At 40.1% G+C, this 19,457-nt stretch overlaps 1 protein-coding gene across 1 annotated transcript in view; it reads right to left on the reverse strand.

Annotated features, from left to right (window-relative positions):
* DOCK7 (dedicator of cytokinesis 7) overlaps positions 1 to 15,046 on the reverse strand; it is a 223,319-nt gene extending 208,273 nt beyond the window's left edge. Inside the window, exon 1 of the mRNA XM_031664896.1 lies at positions 14,877 to 15,046. Coding sequence (XP_031520756.1) covers positions 14,877 to 14,914 — 38 coding nt within the window. The 5' untranslated portion in view covers positions 14,915 to 15,046. The remainder of the gene's footprint in view (positions 1 to 14,876) is intronic.
* Positions 15,047 to 19,457: the final 4,411 nt, after the last annotated feature.

The raw sequence follows: 19,457 nt of genomic DNA on the forward strand, positions 1-19,457 counted from the left end.
TCTTTGTAATCTGGTAAAGTAAAAAAAACTACTACCAAAACACAATACTCTCCTATTCTGTATGAAACTTTTTTAAAAATATTTTTTAACAGGATATATAATTTGTTTGCTTATCTCAAAATAGTCTCTAATGTGTCTTTAGCATATCTGCAAAGGGCTGGTTAAAGAATTACTTTCAAGCTCTACTATTACATAAAGTTACTATGAGAAGCAGAGGAAATAAGATTTTCCAAAACTAAGACAAAAAAAAAACAAAAAACTGATACAAGAAATCTTTTAAATAAATAAATAAATGGCATTACAAAATGCAAACTTAGGAAGAAAAATTTCAAACTCCACAAAGAGGTGAAGGTCCATCTCTCTGCCATCTCCAATTCCCAATCCCCAGTCTTATTCCCCAGATGTAACTAGTTAATATTTTCTTGGTATCCTTCAAAAAACAGATTTGTATCTATCATTATATATATAAGAAATTCTTATTTTTCAATATCCACACATGACATCATACAATAATCATTTCTTGATACCTTACATTATACAATATATATTAGAAATCTTTGATATTGGCACATAAAACTAATAAAACTAGCAACATTTGTCAGGCACTTACAATGTGTCACATACTGTGCAAAGTGTTACTTTTGTTATACCTCAATCTTTAGAAAACCCTATGAAGTAGGTACTCTATTCGAATATTGAAATTTCAAGAGTTTCACATAACTGATAAGGAATAGAGCCAAGATTTGAACATAAAGACCTCATTCTTAACTACTAATCTCCTTTTTATCTGCTACAAAGTCCCTGGTATGTATAAACAAACATATTCAACCAGTCTCCACTGGTGGACATTTAAACTATTTCTGGTTTTTCCAAAAATTATTACTAGAATGTAAGTTCTGTGAGGCAGAGATTTTTGTCTGAATCAAGAATTATGGGTGATTTTTGAGGGCTTTCTGTATTTCCAAATTCTCTGCAGCAACATTATTTTATAATTAAACAACAGATATTTTTAGTTACATTACAAAAATAACTTGCCCAAGTCTATGAGAGGTAGAGGCAGGGTTTGAATTCAGATTCATAAAGTTCCTAAAGCTTTCCATGGAAACAGGTTTCCAAAGATAAAATAATTCTTGCTATAGTTCATATTAATGATTTCTCTATTTTCCAAAACCCAGCCTTTCACAGGTCAGTTAAAGATATCCAGTGAAAATGTCTAGTGTATATACTAACAAAGTAACAGGAACACTAGAATGACTACCACCATTGTTATGATCTGTTTCCTATCCTTCATGTATGGCTAAATAAAACACCAATCTAAGCCACTGTCTTCGTGTCATTTGTAAGTTAGCCTGTGTTAAAATGTTTAGGAACACAGAAGACTGGACCATAGTAACCACTAAAGGCTCAAGAAAACTAAAACATACAGGTTAACATGTGAAACAAACAAATAAAAAGAAACGGTCCTTCTACATAATACACTTAACATTTAAAATATACCTCCTTTTCTGGAGGGGAAGAGGATTAAAAAAGATGTCAGGTGTCTCATATATCCCATTTGACACTATTTTGGGGATAACATTACTCAAAATTATTTTCACATTAGAAAGCACTGTTTTTTTTGTTTTGTTTTGTTTCTGAGACGGAGTCTCGCTCCGTCACCGAGGCTGGGGTGCAGTGGCGCGGCCTCGGCTTGCTGCAAGCTCCACGTCCCGGGTTCACACCATTCTCCTGCCTCGGCCTCCTGAGTAGCTAGGACTACAGGCGCCCACCACCATGCCCAGCTAATTTTTTGTATTTTTAGTAGAGATGGGTTTTCACCGTGTTAGCCAGGATGGTCTCGGTCTCCTGACCTTGTGATTCACCCGCCTCGGTCTCCCAAAGTGCTAGGATTACAGGCGTGAGCCACCGTGCCCAGCCTAGAAAGCACTGTATTAAGGAGAATTTGGATGGCTCTATCACTGTGATCAACAGCATTTCAATATAAATCTCAATTTCATCAACTAAAAAGCTGGTGATAATGCTGTTCTCTATTTCATGGAGCATATTACATTATAACTACATAAAGAAAAGAATTCAAAAATTTAGCATTTGTAAATATTAACACTGACCTGAAATTGGCAATTAAAAACAGAGGGAAAAGAAAAGTATCTACTGCAAAAAGTCAATCCTCCTAAAAGGATATAAATTTATCTTAAATTCCACCCTACTTCATAAAAATAAACCCAGAGCTGCCTTACCCATAAACATACAAAATTATATCCTGGTGTGAAGTGTATATAATTAGTTGCTAAATCGTGTTTATTCTAACTTCTAAATATTTCTCAAATCCTTGTCCCCACCTTTCCTTTTTTACAACATCTGCCTACAAATAACATCATATTTAACGGTGAAAGTCTGAATGCTTTTCTCTTTAGAGCAAGAGAAAGCCAAGTATGTCTGTCTGCTCTCACCACTTCTACTCAACCTTGTACTGGAAGAGGGAGGGAGGGAAGGAGGGAGAGAGGAAGGAAAAAGGAAGGAAGAAAGGGAGGGAGGGAGGGAGGGATTAAAGGCATTTAGATTGGAAAGGAAGAAATAAAACTGTCTTTACTCACAGAAAAAAAATTATCCTGTATACAGAAAATTCTCAGGAACCCACAAAAAACTACTAGAAATACCAAACGAGTTCAGCAAGGTCTAAGGATACAAGTTTAATATCCAAAAATCAACTGTATCTCTATATACTAGCAATGAACAAACCAAAAATATTTAATTCCATTCAAAAGATCAAAAATAATAAAATATTTAGAAATAAATTTAACAAAAGAAGTACAAGACCTGTACACTGAAAACTTCAAGACACTGAAGAGAGAAATTAAGTAAGATCTAAATAAATAGACCCCCCACCCCATTTTCATGGATTGGAAGACTCAATATTGTTCAGATGGCAACTCTCCCAAACTGATCAACAGATTCAATGCAATTTCTATCAAAATCCCAACAAGACTTAGCAGAAACTGGCATACTTTATATGGATATTGATCCTAAAATGTATATGAAAATGCAAAAAATCCAGAACGGACAAAATAATTTTGAAAAAAGTAAAAAATTGGAGGACTCACACTTACAAATTTCAAATTTTACTTTAAAGCCTTAGTAACCAGAACAGCACAGTACTGGTATAAGGACAGACATACAGATCAACGAAACAGAACTAAGTATCAGGAAATGAACTCTTACATTTATGGTCAACTGATTTTTTCTGATAATGGTGCCAAGGCAATTCAATTGGACAAAAGTATTCTTTTCAACAGAGTGTTGCAACAATTGAACATCCACACGCTAAAGACAAATTTAGACCTTTATCTCAAACCATGCACAAAAACTAATGCAAAATGGAACATAAACCTTAATATAAGAACTAACACTATAAAATTTTTAGCAGAAAATAGAAAAAAAATTCATGACAATGGATTAGGCAAAAAATCTTAGCTACTACACCAAAATCCTGATGCATAAGAGAAGAAAAACTGATGAACTGAACTTTATCAAAATTGAAAACCTTTGTGCTTCAAACATCACCTAAAAAATGAAAGGACAAGCCAAACAAGGAGACAATATTATATATCTAAAGAAGGACTTTTACCCAGAACACATAAAGAACTCCTACAACTCAAAAACAAGATAAACAATCCCACTGAAAAATAAGTAAGATGCCAGGCATGGTGGTGCATGCGTGTAATCCTAGCACTTTGGGAGGCTGAGGGGGGAGGATCACTTGAGCCCAAGAGTTCAAGACCAGCCTGGGCAACATAGAGTCTGACTCTACAAAAGATACAAAAACTTAGCCAGATGTGGTGGCGTGGGCCTGTAGTCCCAGCTACTCAGGAGGTTGAGCTGGGAGGATGGCTTGAGCCCAGGAGTTCAAAGCAGCAGTGAGCTATAACGCACCACTGAACTATAGCCTGGGTAACAAAGCAAGACCCTGTCTCAATCAATCAATCAATACAAATGAGTAAGAGATCCGAATAGGTATTTCACCAGAGCAGATATGTGAGTGGCTAATAAGCACATAAAAAAGGTCACTTTAGTCAGCCAGGCGCGGTAGCCCACGCCGGTAATCCCAGCACTTTGGGAGGCTGAGGCGGGCAGATCACAAGGTCAGGAGATCGAGACCATCCTGGCTAACATGGTGAAACCCCTCTCTACTAAAAATACAAAAAAAACAAATTAGCCAGGCATGGTGGCAGGCGCCTAGTTCCAGCTACTCGGGAGGCTGAGGCAGGAGAATGGCGTGAACCCGGGAGGTGGAGCTTGCAATAAGCCGAGATTGCACCACTGCACTCCAGCCTGGGTGACAGTGCAAGACTCCATCTCAAAAAAAAAAAAAAGTCACTAGTCATTAGGAAAACACAAATCCAAATCACAATGAAATACCACTTCACACTCACCAGAATGTCTAGAATCAAAGAGGACAATAACAAGTGTTAGCAAGCATGTGGAGAAATTAGAACCCTCATAACCCTCATACATTGCTAATAGGAATGTAAAATGGCAGTCATTGTGGAACAGGTTCGCAGATCCTCAAAAAGCTAAACACAAAATTATACTATGACCTAGCAATTCCACTCCTAGATAGGTATATACCCACAAGAATTGAAAACAAGCCTTCAAACAAAAGCTTGTATTCCTATTGGCACTATTCACAAAAGCCAAAAGGTAGAAAAAATAAACTAAATGTCCATCAACTGATGAATGGATAAACAAAATGTGCTACATACAATGGAGTATTATTCAGTCATAAAAGGAGTGAAGTACTGATACATGCTACAACACAGATGAACCATAAAAACATTACGCTAAATGAAAGCCACCAGACATAAAAGGCCATATATTGCATGATTCTCTTTATGTGAAATCTTCATAAAAAGCAAATTGAGAGATCGATACAAAAAAGATTTGTTGTGCCTAGGGCTTGGGGTCAAACTAGGGAATGACCGCAAACTGGCACAAGGAATTTTTGGGGTGATGGAAACGTTCTAAAACTAGATTTTGGATGACGGTTTCACATCTGTAAATTTACTAAAAATCATTTAATTGTACACTCAAAATGAATGAATTTTATGATACGTAAAGTATACCTCAATAAAGCTGGTTTTTGTTTTGTTTTGTTTTTCTAAGGATCTGGGTATGGCTGGAACTGCTCTGCAAAGATAAGTGGAAGAAACTGTTTATTTGTAAGAGAAAGAATGATGATGGCAGAAAAAGGAGAGCTGAATGTAGTCACTAAGAAAATTTTGCATCCTGAGACTCCGTGCCATGATCCTGTATCATTAGCAATTATGAAAATTATTAAATGGTTGACATGAATGAAGGAGTTAGTTCGGTTTTCTGGTGTCACAGGGCAAACCAGAAACAGCCCATGATGATGCAAGCATACAGATGCAGAAGGAAAAAATGAGAACGACAGAAGTCAAAAAGAAAAACCAGGAAGACATCCTTGGGAGGGCTCTGAGTTGGTACTAAGATCTGAGCTAAACTTTAAAAAGTTAAGGGACAGGGAAGCCACAGCTAGCTAGCATCAGATTACACTGGTTTTCTTTGAATTTCTTTGTATTTCATCAGTTCCATCTAAATTGCAGATAGGATAGCTGTCTATAGTGCCACATATTTAAGTAATTATACTGATGTGGAACCACTTAAAGTGACTAATTTTAAAGAACATCAGTTGTTTTGCTATGACCAGTACTCTTATCCTCATTCTTTAGGTTAGAAACCCTTCCTTGGTAAGGAACTAATTCTGTAAGATTTGGGTGGGGCTAACACATCTTTCCCCCAAGCCATAGAGAAGGGCATGTGACCCACAGTAGTCAGACTCTCCTATCCCCCTAAACATAGTAATTGGTTCAAGGAAGGACATGTGACCCAACCCACACCAATAATTTAGTTCTTGGATCTTTTCTGCCAGAACTAAACTGGTAGGATTTGAGCCTGGGGCTGTCAAATATCATAGTGGCCATTTTGTGGAAAACCTATCCAAGACATGAAGATAAGCGGCTGCTGACATCATCTGTATCCCTGGACCCAACACACTCGGTTACATGAGTCAACACTGTGTATCTGTGCAAAATAATCTGATCTGTCACTTGTAACCCCTGCAGTTAAGTCTGAAGAAATTGAATTGACTGGAATGAAGAAGAAAAGCCCCAAATAAAGCATCAATTCTTTTTTTTTTTTTTTTTTGAGACGGAGTCTCGCTTTGTCGCCCAGGCTGGAGTGCAGTGGCACGATCTCAGCTCACTGCAAGCTCCGCCTCCGGGGTTCACGCCCTTCTCCTGCCTCAGCCTCCCGAGTAGCTGGGACTACAGGTGCGCACCACCATGCCCGGCTAATTTTTTGTACTTTTAGTAGAGACGGGGTTTCACCGTGTTAGCCAGGATGGTCTCGATCTCCTGACCTCGTGATCCGCCCGCCTTGGCCTTCCAAAGTGCTGGGATTACAGGAGTGAGCCACTGCGCCCGGCAGCATCAATTCTTAACTCTTATAACAGGCTCTGTTTTCTAGGGAACCCAAACTAAAAGCTTCAAAAAGCTGTCAGCTATCATTAGGCTTAACAGTGAAACATAGAATGCTTTCCCTTTGAGATCATAAATAAAAAAAGGAAGGCCAGCAACAGAGGCTCATGCCTGTAATCCCAGCATTTGGGAAGGCCAAGGTGGGAGGATCGCTTGAGGCCAGGAGTTTGAGACCAGCCTGGGCAACACAGCAAGACCCCATCTCTAAAACAAATTTAAAAATTAGCCAGACATGGTCGTGCACACCTGTAGTTCTAGCTACTCAGGAGGCTGAAATGAGACGACAGCTTGAGCCCAGGAGTTCAAGGTTATAGTGAGCTATGATCACGCCATTGTGCTCCACTCTGGACAACAGAGCAAGAGTCCACCTCAAAAAAATAAATAAAAACTACAAAACAGAAAAATAAAAATGTTAAGAATGTTCAATATTAATATAATGTTGAATAGCAATGATACCAATCTACACAGTAATACAAAATAATAGTCTACAGAGCAAGATAAAAAATAGTAAGTCAATTATAAGGATTGAAAAGGAAGAAACAAAAAAAATAATGATTTCCAGATCATATGGTTGTCTACACAGAAAATACAAAGGAATTCACAAGCATATTCTTAGAATAAACAAGAGTTTAGCAAGGTATAGCTGCATACAAAATTGTTATCTACCCAGGAATAAATCTAACAAAAGATAAGCAAGAACCTGACAGAGAAAATTATAAAATTTCATTGTACAACATAAAGAAGACCTAAATAAATGGAGAGCTACACTATGGATCATGGATTGGAAACTCAATAGTATAAGGATCTTATTTCTCCTCCAAATTAACGTACAGATTCAATGCAATCCCAATCAAATTCTATGAGTTTTGGCTTCAGGGAGTTTTGTTTTGTTTTTGGTAGATTCTAAAATTTACATGGAAACTCAAAGGGCTAAGAGCAGTCAAGATTTTTTTTTAAAGGTAGAAGGAGTTACTCTACCAAATGCCAAGGCTGATTATAACTAAGATTATTTATAATTTATAAAAAAAATACTGTATAACCAGACCAATGGAACAAAACAGAGATCCCAGAAAAAGACCCACAAATAAGGATATATAATCTACAACAGATAATTTCAATGTACATTTTAAAAATAATTAAAAGAACTGGATCATTTGTTACACAACATAAATGCTTGAGATGATAGATACCCCATTTACCCTGATGTGATTCTTATACATTGTATGCCTCTATCAAAATATCTTATGTACCCCATAAATAAATGTGCATACTATGTACCCACAAATATTAAAATTAATTTTTTTAATCTACAACAGAGGCGGCAGGGCAGATTAATGGGGAAAGAATAATACATTTAGAAAAAAATTAAAATTTCACACCATACACATATCAAGGTGGAATATAAACCTAAATAAAAAGGGAGTAACTACAAATTCATGATAATATGGATGAATATCTTAATATCTCAGAGTAATAAAATATTTCTTAAGACCCATAAAGTAATAACCATTTAAAAAGACTGCTAAGTTAAACTGTATTAAAACTGAGAACTTACAGCTTTCATAAGACTCCATTAAAACAATGAAAAACAAGCCACAGGGTGGAAAAAGGTATTTGCTACACATATAATCAATAAACAACTAATACACAGACTGTATGTAAAGTACTCACACAAAATCAATTTTAAAAAAAAAAACCAAAGGGAAAAAACAATGGAGGAGGGGGATAACAGCAAAAGATTTAAATAATTAATTTATAAAAGAAGAAATCCAAATGATCAGTAAACATACAAAACAGAGCTCAACCTCATTAGTAATAAAATAAAAATTAAAACTTACAATGAGATAGCATTGTGCATCCACCACATCGTGGCAAAAATGAAAAAGTTGGCCAAACCAAGTAATGGCATTGATGTAAAGCAACATTGTTGTGAGATTGTAAATTTCTACGAACACTTTAGAAATAAGTTTGGCACTACCTAATAAACATTCCTGTAGCAATAAAGATTGCCATCTATGACTCAGAAATTGCAAGGGTGGCTATACCCTACAGAAACTCAAGCATACGTATACCTGAATATTTGTACAGGAGTGTTCACAGAAACATTGTTTGTAATAGTAAAAAACTGGAAACAATACAAATGTTCACCTACTATAGAATGAATTGTGGTATATTTATGCAATGAAATACTACAAAGCAATGAAAAGGAATGAACTTCAATTACTCGGAATATCATTAATTAATCTATCTCACAAATTATAATTTTTTGCAAAGAAGCAAGACAGAGAAGCATACACACAATACGATTCCACCCGAATGATTTCAAAAAGAGAAGAAAACATTTTGCTTAGCAATGCATTCACAGATGGTAACATTAAAGAAAGCAAGGAAATGGTTATCCCAAAAGTCAGAATAGTGGACTGGAGTAGTCTTAAGAAGAGGCAAGATTCAGGAAAGAAAAGGAAGAATGTATCTAAAAGAAAAAAAAAACAGCACAAGGGTTACAGAGATGGAAACGAGCATAGCATTTGTGGAGGTACAGTGAAAACACCAGACTGACTGGAGGACAATATGTAAACTAGAGAGTAAGTCAACAAACGGACGACCAGGTCACAGTTAACTTTAAAATCCAAGCAAGGGTTTGGCTTTAACACTGTAAGAAGCCACTTGTATTCTTGAACTGCACAATGCCATGATGAAAGCTGTGTTTTAGGGAGACTTAATTTGCAATACACTTGAATTACAGGAGGGAGGGACTAGATCAGTTAGTAGTTTTCTAGGGTCATCTAGAAGTGAAATAATGAAGGATGCTTCATCTTACGTGTCAGGTATCCATAGGATCTGTGTGAAGCACTGGAGACAAAAAGTCAAGACCAGACTTGCCATCAAAGAGCTCTGAAAAGCAGTACAAAAATAGGGAAGGGGGTGGAGGGACATAAGAAATGTAACTTTTAAAAAAAATAGCTCATGAAATCAGTGACGAAGAAAAGAAAAAAGTGAAAGGTTCCTAGCCCTCAAGAGCCCTATAATTCTAGACATAAGGTAAGCCCAACTATATAGCCCAAGAATTGATGAGGAAGAGAATAAACAGGAAGTAGCCATGACTATACCACATACATAGGAGAAATGTGACAAGGAAAGGAATGTTTGGTTGGCAGCTGAAAACGCCAGAACACTCAATAGATCCTTGTTTTTTGATGAGAAAGACATAGTAAGTCTTATGGTTTAAGGGAAAGGTCCACAAAAAGGAGTAGATTGAAGATGTTAGAACAGGGAAATTTGTGGAATCAAGACTCTGAGAGAGGTGGCAAGAGAGAATTTTGAAGTACAATAAAATGGGTAAGTTTTAGGAACAAGAGACCTTTCAGGCTCAAGGGAGAAAGATGGTTAAATCACATATTGAGAGAGTAGTATGCTAAGGTTAAAATGAAGGACTAATGGTAGTCTCAAACTTTTCAGTAAGATGAGGTAGAGAAATTAAATTGTTAAATAAGAGAAATGACTTACGGTAAATCTCATCTCAAATGGCAAGATATTGAGACATAAAGGTGAACTCTGAAATGTTCTAGTCTCTCTTTAACATTATTCTGCAGCTTAGGAGCAAGAAGCAGGTTAGCTATTCAGCATTAAGAATTACTGCGATGAATACAACAAAAGATCAGGGAAGATTATGTGTCCAGCGAGATAAAACAGGCAGCGCTGAAGTAGTTGGTAATATATGGAACTATGAATTGAACAAAGTAGATTCTGTAGATTAAAAGACTGGGCCCATCTGTACAGAGTTACTAACACATACAAGACTAAAAACATCCGAGGTGTTAAATAAGTCTATATCCAGGAAATCACACCCATGTAAGATTTTCCCTCAGAAATAAAGATCTGATGGAAACCTTTCATTAAATTATGCTGCTTATGCAGCAAAATGATACCCGGTTAACAAAGGAAGGACTAAGAAAGCTGGCATCACTTTTGGGATAGTAGCAGTGACACTGTTAGGAAACCTGGAACTACTACAGAGAATATTTTGCAGAAAAAAAACATAGTCAAATAAAAAGTGTAGGCCAGGCATGGTAGCTCATGACTGTAATCCCAGCACTTTGGGAGGCCGAGGTGGGCAGATCACTTTAGCCCCGGAATTCAAGACCAGCCTAGGCAACATGGCGAAACCCCGTCTCTACAAAAAAATGCAAAAATTAGCCAGGCATAGTGCCCATAGTCCCAGCTACTTGAGAGGCTGAAGTGGGAGAATCGCCTGAACCCAGGGGCAGAATCTGCAGTGAGCCAAGACTGAACCACTACACTCCAGCCTGGGCAACAGAGCAAGACCCTATCTCAAGAAAAAAAAAAAGCGTAAGATCTGAAATCAGGCTGGGCAAGGTGGCTCACGCCTGTAATCCTAGCACTTTGGGAGGCCAAGGCGGGTGGATAACCTGAGGTCAGGAGTTCGAGACCAGCCTGGCAAACATGGTAAAACCCTCTTACTACTAAAAATACAAAAATTAGCTGGGCGTGGTGGTGAGGGCAGGAGAATCACTTGAACCCGGGAGCGGGGGACGGGGGTGGGGGGGCAGTGTGGAGGTTGCAGTGAGCCAAGATTGTGCCACTTCACTCCAGCCTGGGCGAAAGAGCAAAACTCCATCTCAAAAAAAAAAAAAAATCCGAAATCAGAGAACTAGGATTTGAATCCCAATTCAGGCAAATACAATTGCTGTTTTTAGGCCTCAATTTCCCATCTAGAAAATGATAACAATAACAGTAAGTAATATAGAAATAATAATAGTAGTGGCTAACATTTTTGAATGCTTATGTTCTAGACACAGTACTAATGCATTATTAGAACTGTATTAGCTCACTTACACATGTATTAACTCATGTAATCATCACATTAACTTTATTGAGGCTGTTATCCCCATTTTTCTGTGATATACGCAGAATTTCAACCTGTGCAATCTGATCCCAGATCCTATATTCTTTAGTACATTTTCTGCCTCTCTGGATTATGAAGATAAGAATGCAGTAAAAAGTGCTTTAAGTGTACACAAATGTTCATCATTACTGCTGAGTATCAAGCGACAGGACAAAATAATCCCAACAAAATCCTAGACAATTTATCTACAGTCAACATTTCATAAATCCATGGGCCTTATCCTCAAAAAGCAAAGGGGATACACACATAAAAAGATAACTACTTGATATGGACAAAATATACATGCTGCTTTTCTATGGTGAGCTGAAGTAAACAGTATAATTAGTGATATAAGAATAAAGAGCCTTCAGAAATCACCAAATTACAGCCTCAAAAAGTAACTGCACTAAATGCAAAGGGCTAAAAAATAACTGAGACAGAAAGAAGATCATTATAATTTTTTTTTAAAGTAAAGGTTTCCGAACAATCACAAAGCTTTGAAAAGAAATAAGGTCCCAGACAGCAACAGGCTTTTCACAGAGCAACAAATTTCATATATGCATACTACGAAAAGGATTATCATTTCCAACAAAAGTCCTAAACCACATTATAAATACTGTAGTAAAAAATAGTTGATACTAGACACTTACACAGAGCACTGTTCTAAGTACTTTAGAGGTATCAATTCATTTAATCCTCACAACAACCCTACGAGGTTAAGTCTTACTATCATCCTCATTTTCTAGATTGTGAAAATGAGGCAGAAGTGTGGTCAAGTAACTTGGCCATCTTTACCCAATGAATGGCTGTGCTGGAGTGTCAAACCCAGGAAGTTCATCTCCAGAATTTGTGCTATACTTCCCTCTAATAGAAAACTAAAAAGCAGAACACTAATTGATTCAGAAGTATTAAGTATTATTCAATCATATTTGATAACAAGGAAGAACTTTTCATTCACAATAAGCAGTTAATAATTCATTACTCATAGCAGTCTGTCTTTGGTGTTCCTTCCAAGTTAAGTCTGCACATTCTCACTGGACAATCTCATCAACCCCCCACCCGCCCCCCAGCTCCAAATACAATCTACTTGCTGATAACTCTCAAATCCAGATCTCCAGCCCAATCTCTCTTCTGCACCTTCAACCTGCACCAAAAACCAAACAGATATTTCTGAGTGATTCATGAGCCCCTCAAAATTAACAACTCCAAAACTGAATCATCATCTCCATCCCACTTGCATCTCCCAATCTCAAACTCTTTTTCCTCCTGTACTCCCTTACCCCAAAGACTGTCACCAACATCCACGTGGTTGCCCAACTTAGGATGTCATCCCAGATTCCTCAATCTGCCTCACCTTGCATGTCCAATCACCAATCACTACCATATCCACCTCCTGTCTGTCCAATAAGTGCACATCTCTTCATTCATGTTACCTTACTTAATTTTATAACTTCTTAGAAAGCTGTTCTTATTTGCATTTTGTGTTGTTTTGCACAACTGATTCTCTTTTTTTCTTGTGGTTTGTCCTGTCCCATCTGGTGGTAAACTCCACTAATAGACACACAATTTCACATCCAAGTCTCTAATGTGCACTTACTTTATCAGTATGATGTTTTCAGGGATAAATTTCTGGTTCTAATAAGAGAAATTAATACTAGGAATACATGTCAAGTAATAACATTTTTTAATGACATCACCATCAGAAGTAAGACCTAGTTATTTTACAAAAAAAAAAAAAGTCCTGTCATCACAACTCTCTGGGAGAAACTAATTACTACAAGTGTTTGATGACAGGTAGCATAGGCCATGTAGTATCTTACATACATTACACAAACTATGCCATTTAATGTTCACAACAACACTATGAGCTGGGTCCTATTAATATTCTCATTTGCCAGATGAGGAAACGGAAAGTGGCCCAACAACTTGGCCAAAGTCCCAAGTTAGAAAATATCAGTCAGGATTTGAACCCATGTCGGAGTCTGACAGTAGAGCCCATGCTCTTAAACACTAGATATTTTGTCCCTTAAGGAAAAAAATATGTGCTAGAACTCTGGAAAGAAAGAAAGAAAGAAAGAAAGAAAAGCCTCTGCCTCGAAACTAGCTAGGACTACAGGTGTGACACCACACCTGGCTAATTTTTTTTTGCAGAGATGGGGTAGGGAGGGGGGGGCTCGCTATGTAGCCCAGGCTGGTCTTGAACTCCTGGCCTCAAGCGATCCTCCTGCCTCGGCCTCCCAAACTGCTGGGATTACAGGCGTGAGCCACTGCATCCGGCCCACAATTTTTTAAGAAATGTCAACAAACCAGAAAGACTCAGAGTCACAGAAATACAACTGTCCAAAAACAAAAAAGGTAATTTAATCTGAATGCTTCTTTTCTTGGGACATCATAATTCACACAAACATGATTTTATTAAAACAAAAATGTCCACTGTCTCATACATAAGTACACTCCACAAAGAAATTCTACAAATATTAGAATCCTCTGTCATTCAATTCTTATTTGGCGGGTGGGAGAAAGGTGGCAACCAACCACCCCAAGAAAGGCTTTGAAACCTCCACCTTGATCACTTGCTTTACTTCAAGACTGCTAACATATGAGAGAAAGCCAGTGTATAAAGAACATTGCCTATCATCCATCTTCTTCGGGTGCTCTGAGAAACACAGGCGCACAGTCAAATTCACAGGCGAACTCAGAACGAGCTTCAGCCTGCAATCCGTAAGGGATTTGGCAGCTGCACACCGAAGGTGCAGCCCGCAGCTCTCAACTTTTCATTCTGTCCACACGTTTGCAATCCTGGACGCACAAGCCCACTTTGAACCTGGCCCCAGGGTGCAAAGAGGGTTTCTGTCAGATTTCTCAGGAAGAGCGAGACGCGTGAATGAGGGGCGGCCTCCCACCCGCCCCGAGCCGTCGCGCATTTCTCCTTTTGTTGGGGTGGAGAGGAGGGCGGACCCCGCACCCTCTAGGGGCCAACAGGGGGTGGGCGGAGAGAGGGGAGGGGGCGAAACGCCGCGGCGGCCCCCGACAAGCCCGGGGGTGGGGACACAAAGAATTCGGGAAGCTGCCGACGAGCTCCCCCACCCGCCCTTCCATTAAATAAACCGTCGGGAAAGTCCAGGCCCGGGCCGCCGAGGAGCAGGCGGAGGCGGGCGCGCTGGCTGGCGTCCGCGGCCCTCTCTGCTCCCGGCCGAGGCTCAGCGGCGGACGCGGGCTGAAGACCGGGGTTGTAGCGCGGCGCGAGGCCTCCGCTACCCCCTCAACCACCCCGAACCCCTTCCGCCCCGCCGCGGGCCAGGCCGCGGGATCCCGGTGCCGGCCTCGCCACACCCACCCGCCTCTTAGGCCCGGCCTGGGAGGACTCCGCGGCTCTTTCTCGGGCGGCGGCGGCGCGCCCCACGCCCGAGATTTACCTGCTGATCTTCTGGGCGAAGGCGCGGCGCTCGGCCATGGTTGCTGAGGCGGCGGCGATGGGCTGGGCGCTGACCGGCGGGCGCGTGCCTCCTTGCTCGTGCTCCCTCCCTCGCGGCCTCCGCCAGTCCCGGCTCCGGACCTGGGAGGCTGGGGCTGGCGGCCGGAGCCGGGAACGAGCCCTGCCGTAATGTTCCTTAGAGGCGCGCACCGAGAAACCGCTCCTCCCCCAGCGCGTCAATCCCGGCGGGAACCCCGGCTTCAGAAGGCAGCTGCGGCCGGCGGGAGCCGAGGGGTAGAACCGAGCGCTGAGGAAGCGAGGCCCCAGCCCTAGCCGCTTCGCTGCCGCGGAGCCTGCACGACCGAGAGGTCGCGGAGAGAAGCCAGAGACAGGCCAGCGACCTGGCGAGGCAAGAAAATAAGATAACCGAATGCGTAGGGGGAGCTTGGCTTTCCCGAAATGGAAGGGAAGGAAATGGAAGGTGGGCTTTGCCGAGGGGGCTGTGCTCTACCGGCCTGGATGACTGGGTTCATGTTTCTGCAGCAGCCATCTCCGAGCTTTTTAAAGCACTTGGGTTTCTGCTTCGGCCTCATGAAAGCGGTATAACTGGAGAAACAGTGGTTTTTCTTATAAAGGGTCAGAAAATACCTTGCTCCTGCAGAGATAACAATAGTAGTAGCTGACTTCTGGTGCTTAGCCAGCCACTGGATTAAAGTTTTTCAAACATGAGCCCTTTGAAGTAGATCGTTACTATCCCCATTTTAGAGGGAAGGAAATTGACTCAGAAAAGCTAAGTGACTGGTCCCAGGTCGCACAGATGGTAAACTCTTCCACAGACACTCAAACCCAGAGCCTGTTCTTTTAGGGCAGTTGTTTCCGTATTATTTTCCCCTTTTGGGTTTCTCTGTCTCTCTCTCATACATATATATTTTTTAATTAATTTATTATTTATGTATATTTATAAAATATGTATAACTTAAAATATATATTAAAATAAATGAAATGAAATATATAAATAAAATAAATACATAAATAAATATATGTATATTAATATAAATACATATAATGTATATTTATAGATATATAAAAAATCCAGGTGAGCTCTAACGTTCACCCCCTTTTTGATGTTCTGTTAAATAATCTCTGTGTTGACCACTGAAACTGACCTTGTCCATAATAGCCTATAAAATAGAGACTAGCAGAGGTCTGTTTTCATCTGTTCTGTTGTAATCCCATAATGTCCAGAATATTTGGCACCTAATGCATATCTGTTGATTACTGAAATTTGGTTTCTTGTAGTACCTTTCCTCAAGTATTTCAAGAACTTAATATGTGTATTTATTTATTGTTGTTATTCTCAGTATGTCCTGGTGGAATATGTTGGATACCTGTTTTCCTCTCTTTTACCGTTGGAAAATCTGTAGCTTGGAGCCATTAGGTCACTTGCCAGAGTCACACACTGAGTCAGAGGTGAAAGCCTCAATTAGTCAGATCCATAACTTCCTGTCTAGTACTGTAGCTTCTGTGGAAGACTGTGTATGTATATAACAATGCTCATTCCAGTAACACATTGCACTTACTTATTTATTTATTTGAGACAGAATCCCTGTGTGTTGCTCAAGCATGGAATGCAAAGGGTACTGCAGCCTAAAACTCCTAGGCTCAAGCAATCCTCTTGCCTCAGTCTTTGGAGGAGTAGCTAGTACCACAGGCTCTTGCCAGGGCGCCCTCCAGTAACACACTGTTTTCAGATGCGTGTTTACTAAGGGAAAAGATAGTCTGTTCAAAGGGGACAGATATTTGGCTTCTACCTAAGTATAGAGCCCACCTAGGTGTTCTAAAAAACACAAAGGTGAACTAGACACAGACCTGCTCTCAGAATGTTTGAGTCCATTGGGAAAGATGAACCAGGAACTCACAGACTGTAAGTCAAGGCTATCACTGTACCTGGCTTTTAAGATCCTCTGTGATAGGAACCCAGACTTATTTTGCCACTTTCTTAACTCTGTAATCTTAGGCAAGTTACTTAACCTCGTCTCTAAAAGGAGGAAAATAATTATATCTACTTGAAAGGGTGTTATGAAGATTTATTGAATTGATTAATATAAAGTTCTTAGAACAGGGCCTGGCTCATGGTAAGTACTATATGTGTCAGCTGTTGTTATTATTATCACTGTTACTGTCATTATTCATCCTATACTTAAGCTTGTCCTGGGTGTTTGATAGTCCCTGAATTGGTTGTCTGCTCTCATACTCCCAGCCAGATGTTGCATGCCTTTATCTCTGCTCTCCAAACATCTTTTCACTACTCTCTTAGAGAACTGGCCACATTTTGCTTTGAATAGTTCTTTGTATACATGACTCACTCGTTGCCAAAGTGTCTGAAAGGACTTTGCATGTACTGTGCAGCTTACTGGAAACATTTAGAGTGGGAAGAGGACAAGCAGGACCACGCTGTAAGCAGGGTAATGCAGAGTCTGGGGACCACTCTAAGCAGGAAGGGTGACCCCCACCTCTGGGGAAGAGCTGGTGGTCACAGACCAAGTCATGTGGGCTGGTATCCCTGCCCCACAGGGTTTCAATGTCAGGAAAAGATATGGAATGCAGCAATGGGAGTGAAAGTGGAATTGCTTCAGCTGCCTAGCATCCATGCTGCCTATACCACCCCCTACACACACACACACACGTCAATCCACTATACTTTTGGGGAGCTCACTCTACCACCCTCAGTTTCAAGAGTCTTTTGACCTAGGCCTGACCAAGCAAAGCAGCACCCTCCTCTGGCTTCTGTGACTGATTTAGGGATAGGCACATGAATCAAACCAAGACAATCGGGCCCAACCAGAATTAGAAATTGCATTTGGTATACCAGGGCACTCCATCTAAAGAAGGCCTACCTGAGAATGAAGCCAAACACAGCAGAGAGGAGAGCAAAAATATTGAAAAAGACAAGCTCCTTAGAATATAACATGACTTGAGCCTTGGACTTTGTAGTTACATGAGCTAAAAATGTGCTGGAATTTTTTTTGAGGGGGAGTGGCTGGTTTTTCATTAGGTTTGCTTTCATTAGCAATTCAGTCTTACCTGATACAGGACTTCATTCAGTCAACTAAGATTCATTAAGTACCTGCTATACTAGACCCTGGAAATATAATAGTAAATAGCACCATATTTCTGTCCTCAAAGAGTTTAGGGTCTGGTAGAGGAGAAAAGTAAGTAAATAGTTGCATGCTGAGACGGGAAACATTAAGAAAGCTATCGGAGTGCATATAAATTCTTGATAGCACCAGTTCTCAGATATGAGGTGTTAAAAATTGGATGGAGTTTAACCCTGTCCTTAGCCATGTTAATAACCTAGCAGAAAGGCTGGCTGTAACCCAGAGAGCATGAGTGACCTAATTCAGAATTCAGGGCCCAAGCTCCCCACTGATGGAAAGATACAAAGAAACTACTTGCCAGAACCAGGACCAATTTGGCAGCCTATACTCAAAACAGTGAGTTTTAGGTAACAAAGCCTCAGAACAGTTTTCATTAGACATACCAGGGCACTAAGTCCCTCAAGCAGAAAACTTAGGGATATGACAGAAAAAAAAGAAAAGGGAAAAGAAGGTGGGAAAATTATGACTTTTGCATTCTAACCTTTATCGAACTTAGGTCTACTCGCTTTAATATAGCACCAAGGAGGATTGTGGAGGGGCCTGGTGAAGGGTCTAAGGCTACAGCACAAAGGAGTAAGAGTTTTCGGGTCATGACGGATAAAGTTTTGGCTTTGCAGGCAGAATGTGTTCTCTTTTGGGATTTGGGGGAGCATAGGGAATGGTTCTTTTCTTCAGGCACGGGCTTTTATGAAATACCACTGGTTTCATACAATAAGATCGACATGGAGCTTCTTCCTTTGGAAGCCTCTAGCAAGGCCAAATGAATGTGGCCCAGAGAAAGGGAGAACTGGGGCATGATATATGGGTTTACCTCAATACCAAACTAAAGCCTAGGAGTTGGACACTAAATCTGAGCTACAGATGCTTTTGCTTGACTTTGTCCTCTGTGCTTCACTTCCTCTCAATATCTAGCAAGTGTAATTTTTGCAGGGGGAAATTAAGGGGTCCTAAACCTGGCCATACTTCACAACTAATAGCACCCACGTTTACTTTGTTGTAATACTCACTACACTATTCAAGTATTGCCTATTAATCTTTGCACCCCATTGAACTTGATCTCTTATTCACCGCTATATTTCCAGTATCTAATATGCTGCCTGGTCCATTATAATAACTTAGTAAATGTTTTTGAGTGAATAAATGCCATGAACTAAAGTATTTTTAGATCCTACCTGTATTAATCTGTTTTCATACTGCTATAAAGAACTGCCCAAGACTGGGTAATTTATAAAGGAAAGGGGTTTAATTGACTCACAGTTCAGCATGACTGGGGAGGCCACAGGAAACTTACAACCATGGTGGAAGGTGAAGGGGGAGCAAGGCAGCTTCTTCACAAAGTAGCAGGAAGGAAAAGTGCCAAGCAAAGGGGGAAGAGTCCTTATAAAACCATCAGATCTCCTGAGAACTCACTCACTATTATAAGA

The sequence above is a fragment of the Papio anubis genome, chromosome 1 (genome assembly GCF_008728515.1).
Source record: "Papio anubis isolate 15944 chromosome 1, Panubis1.0, whole genome shotgun sequence".
Classification (NCBI taxonomy): Eukaryota; Metazoa; Chordata; class Mammalia; order Primates; family Cercopithecidae; genus Papio; species Papio anubis.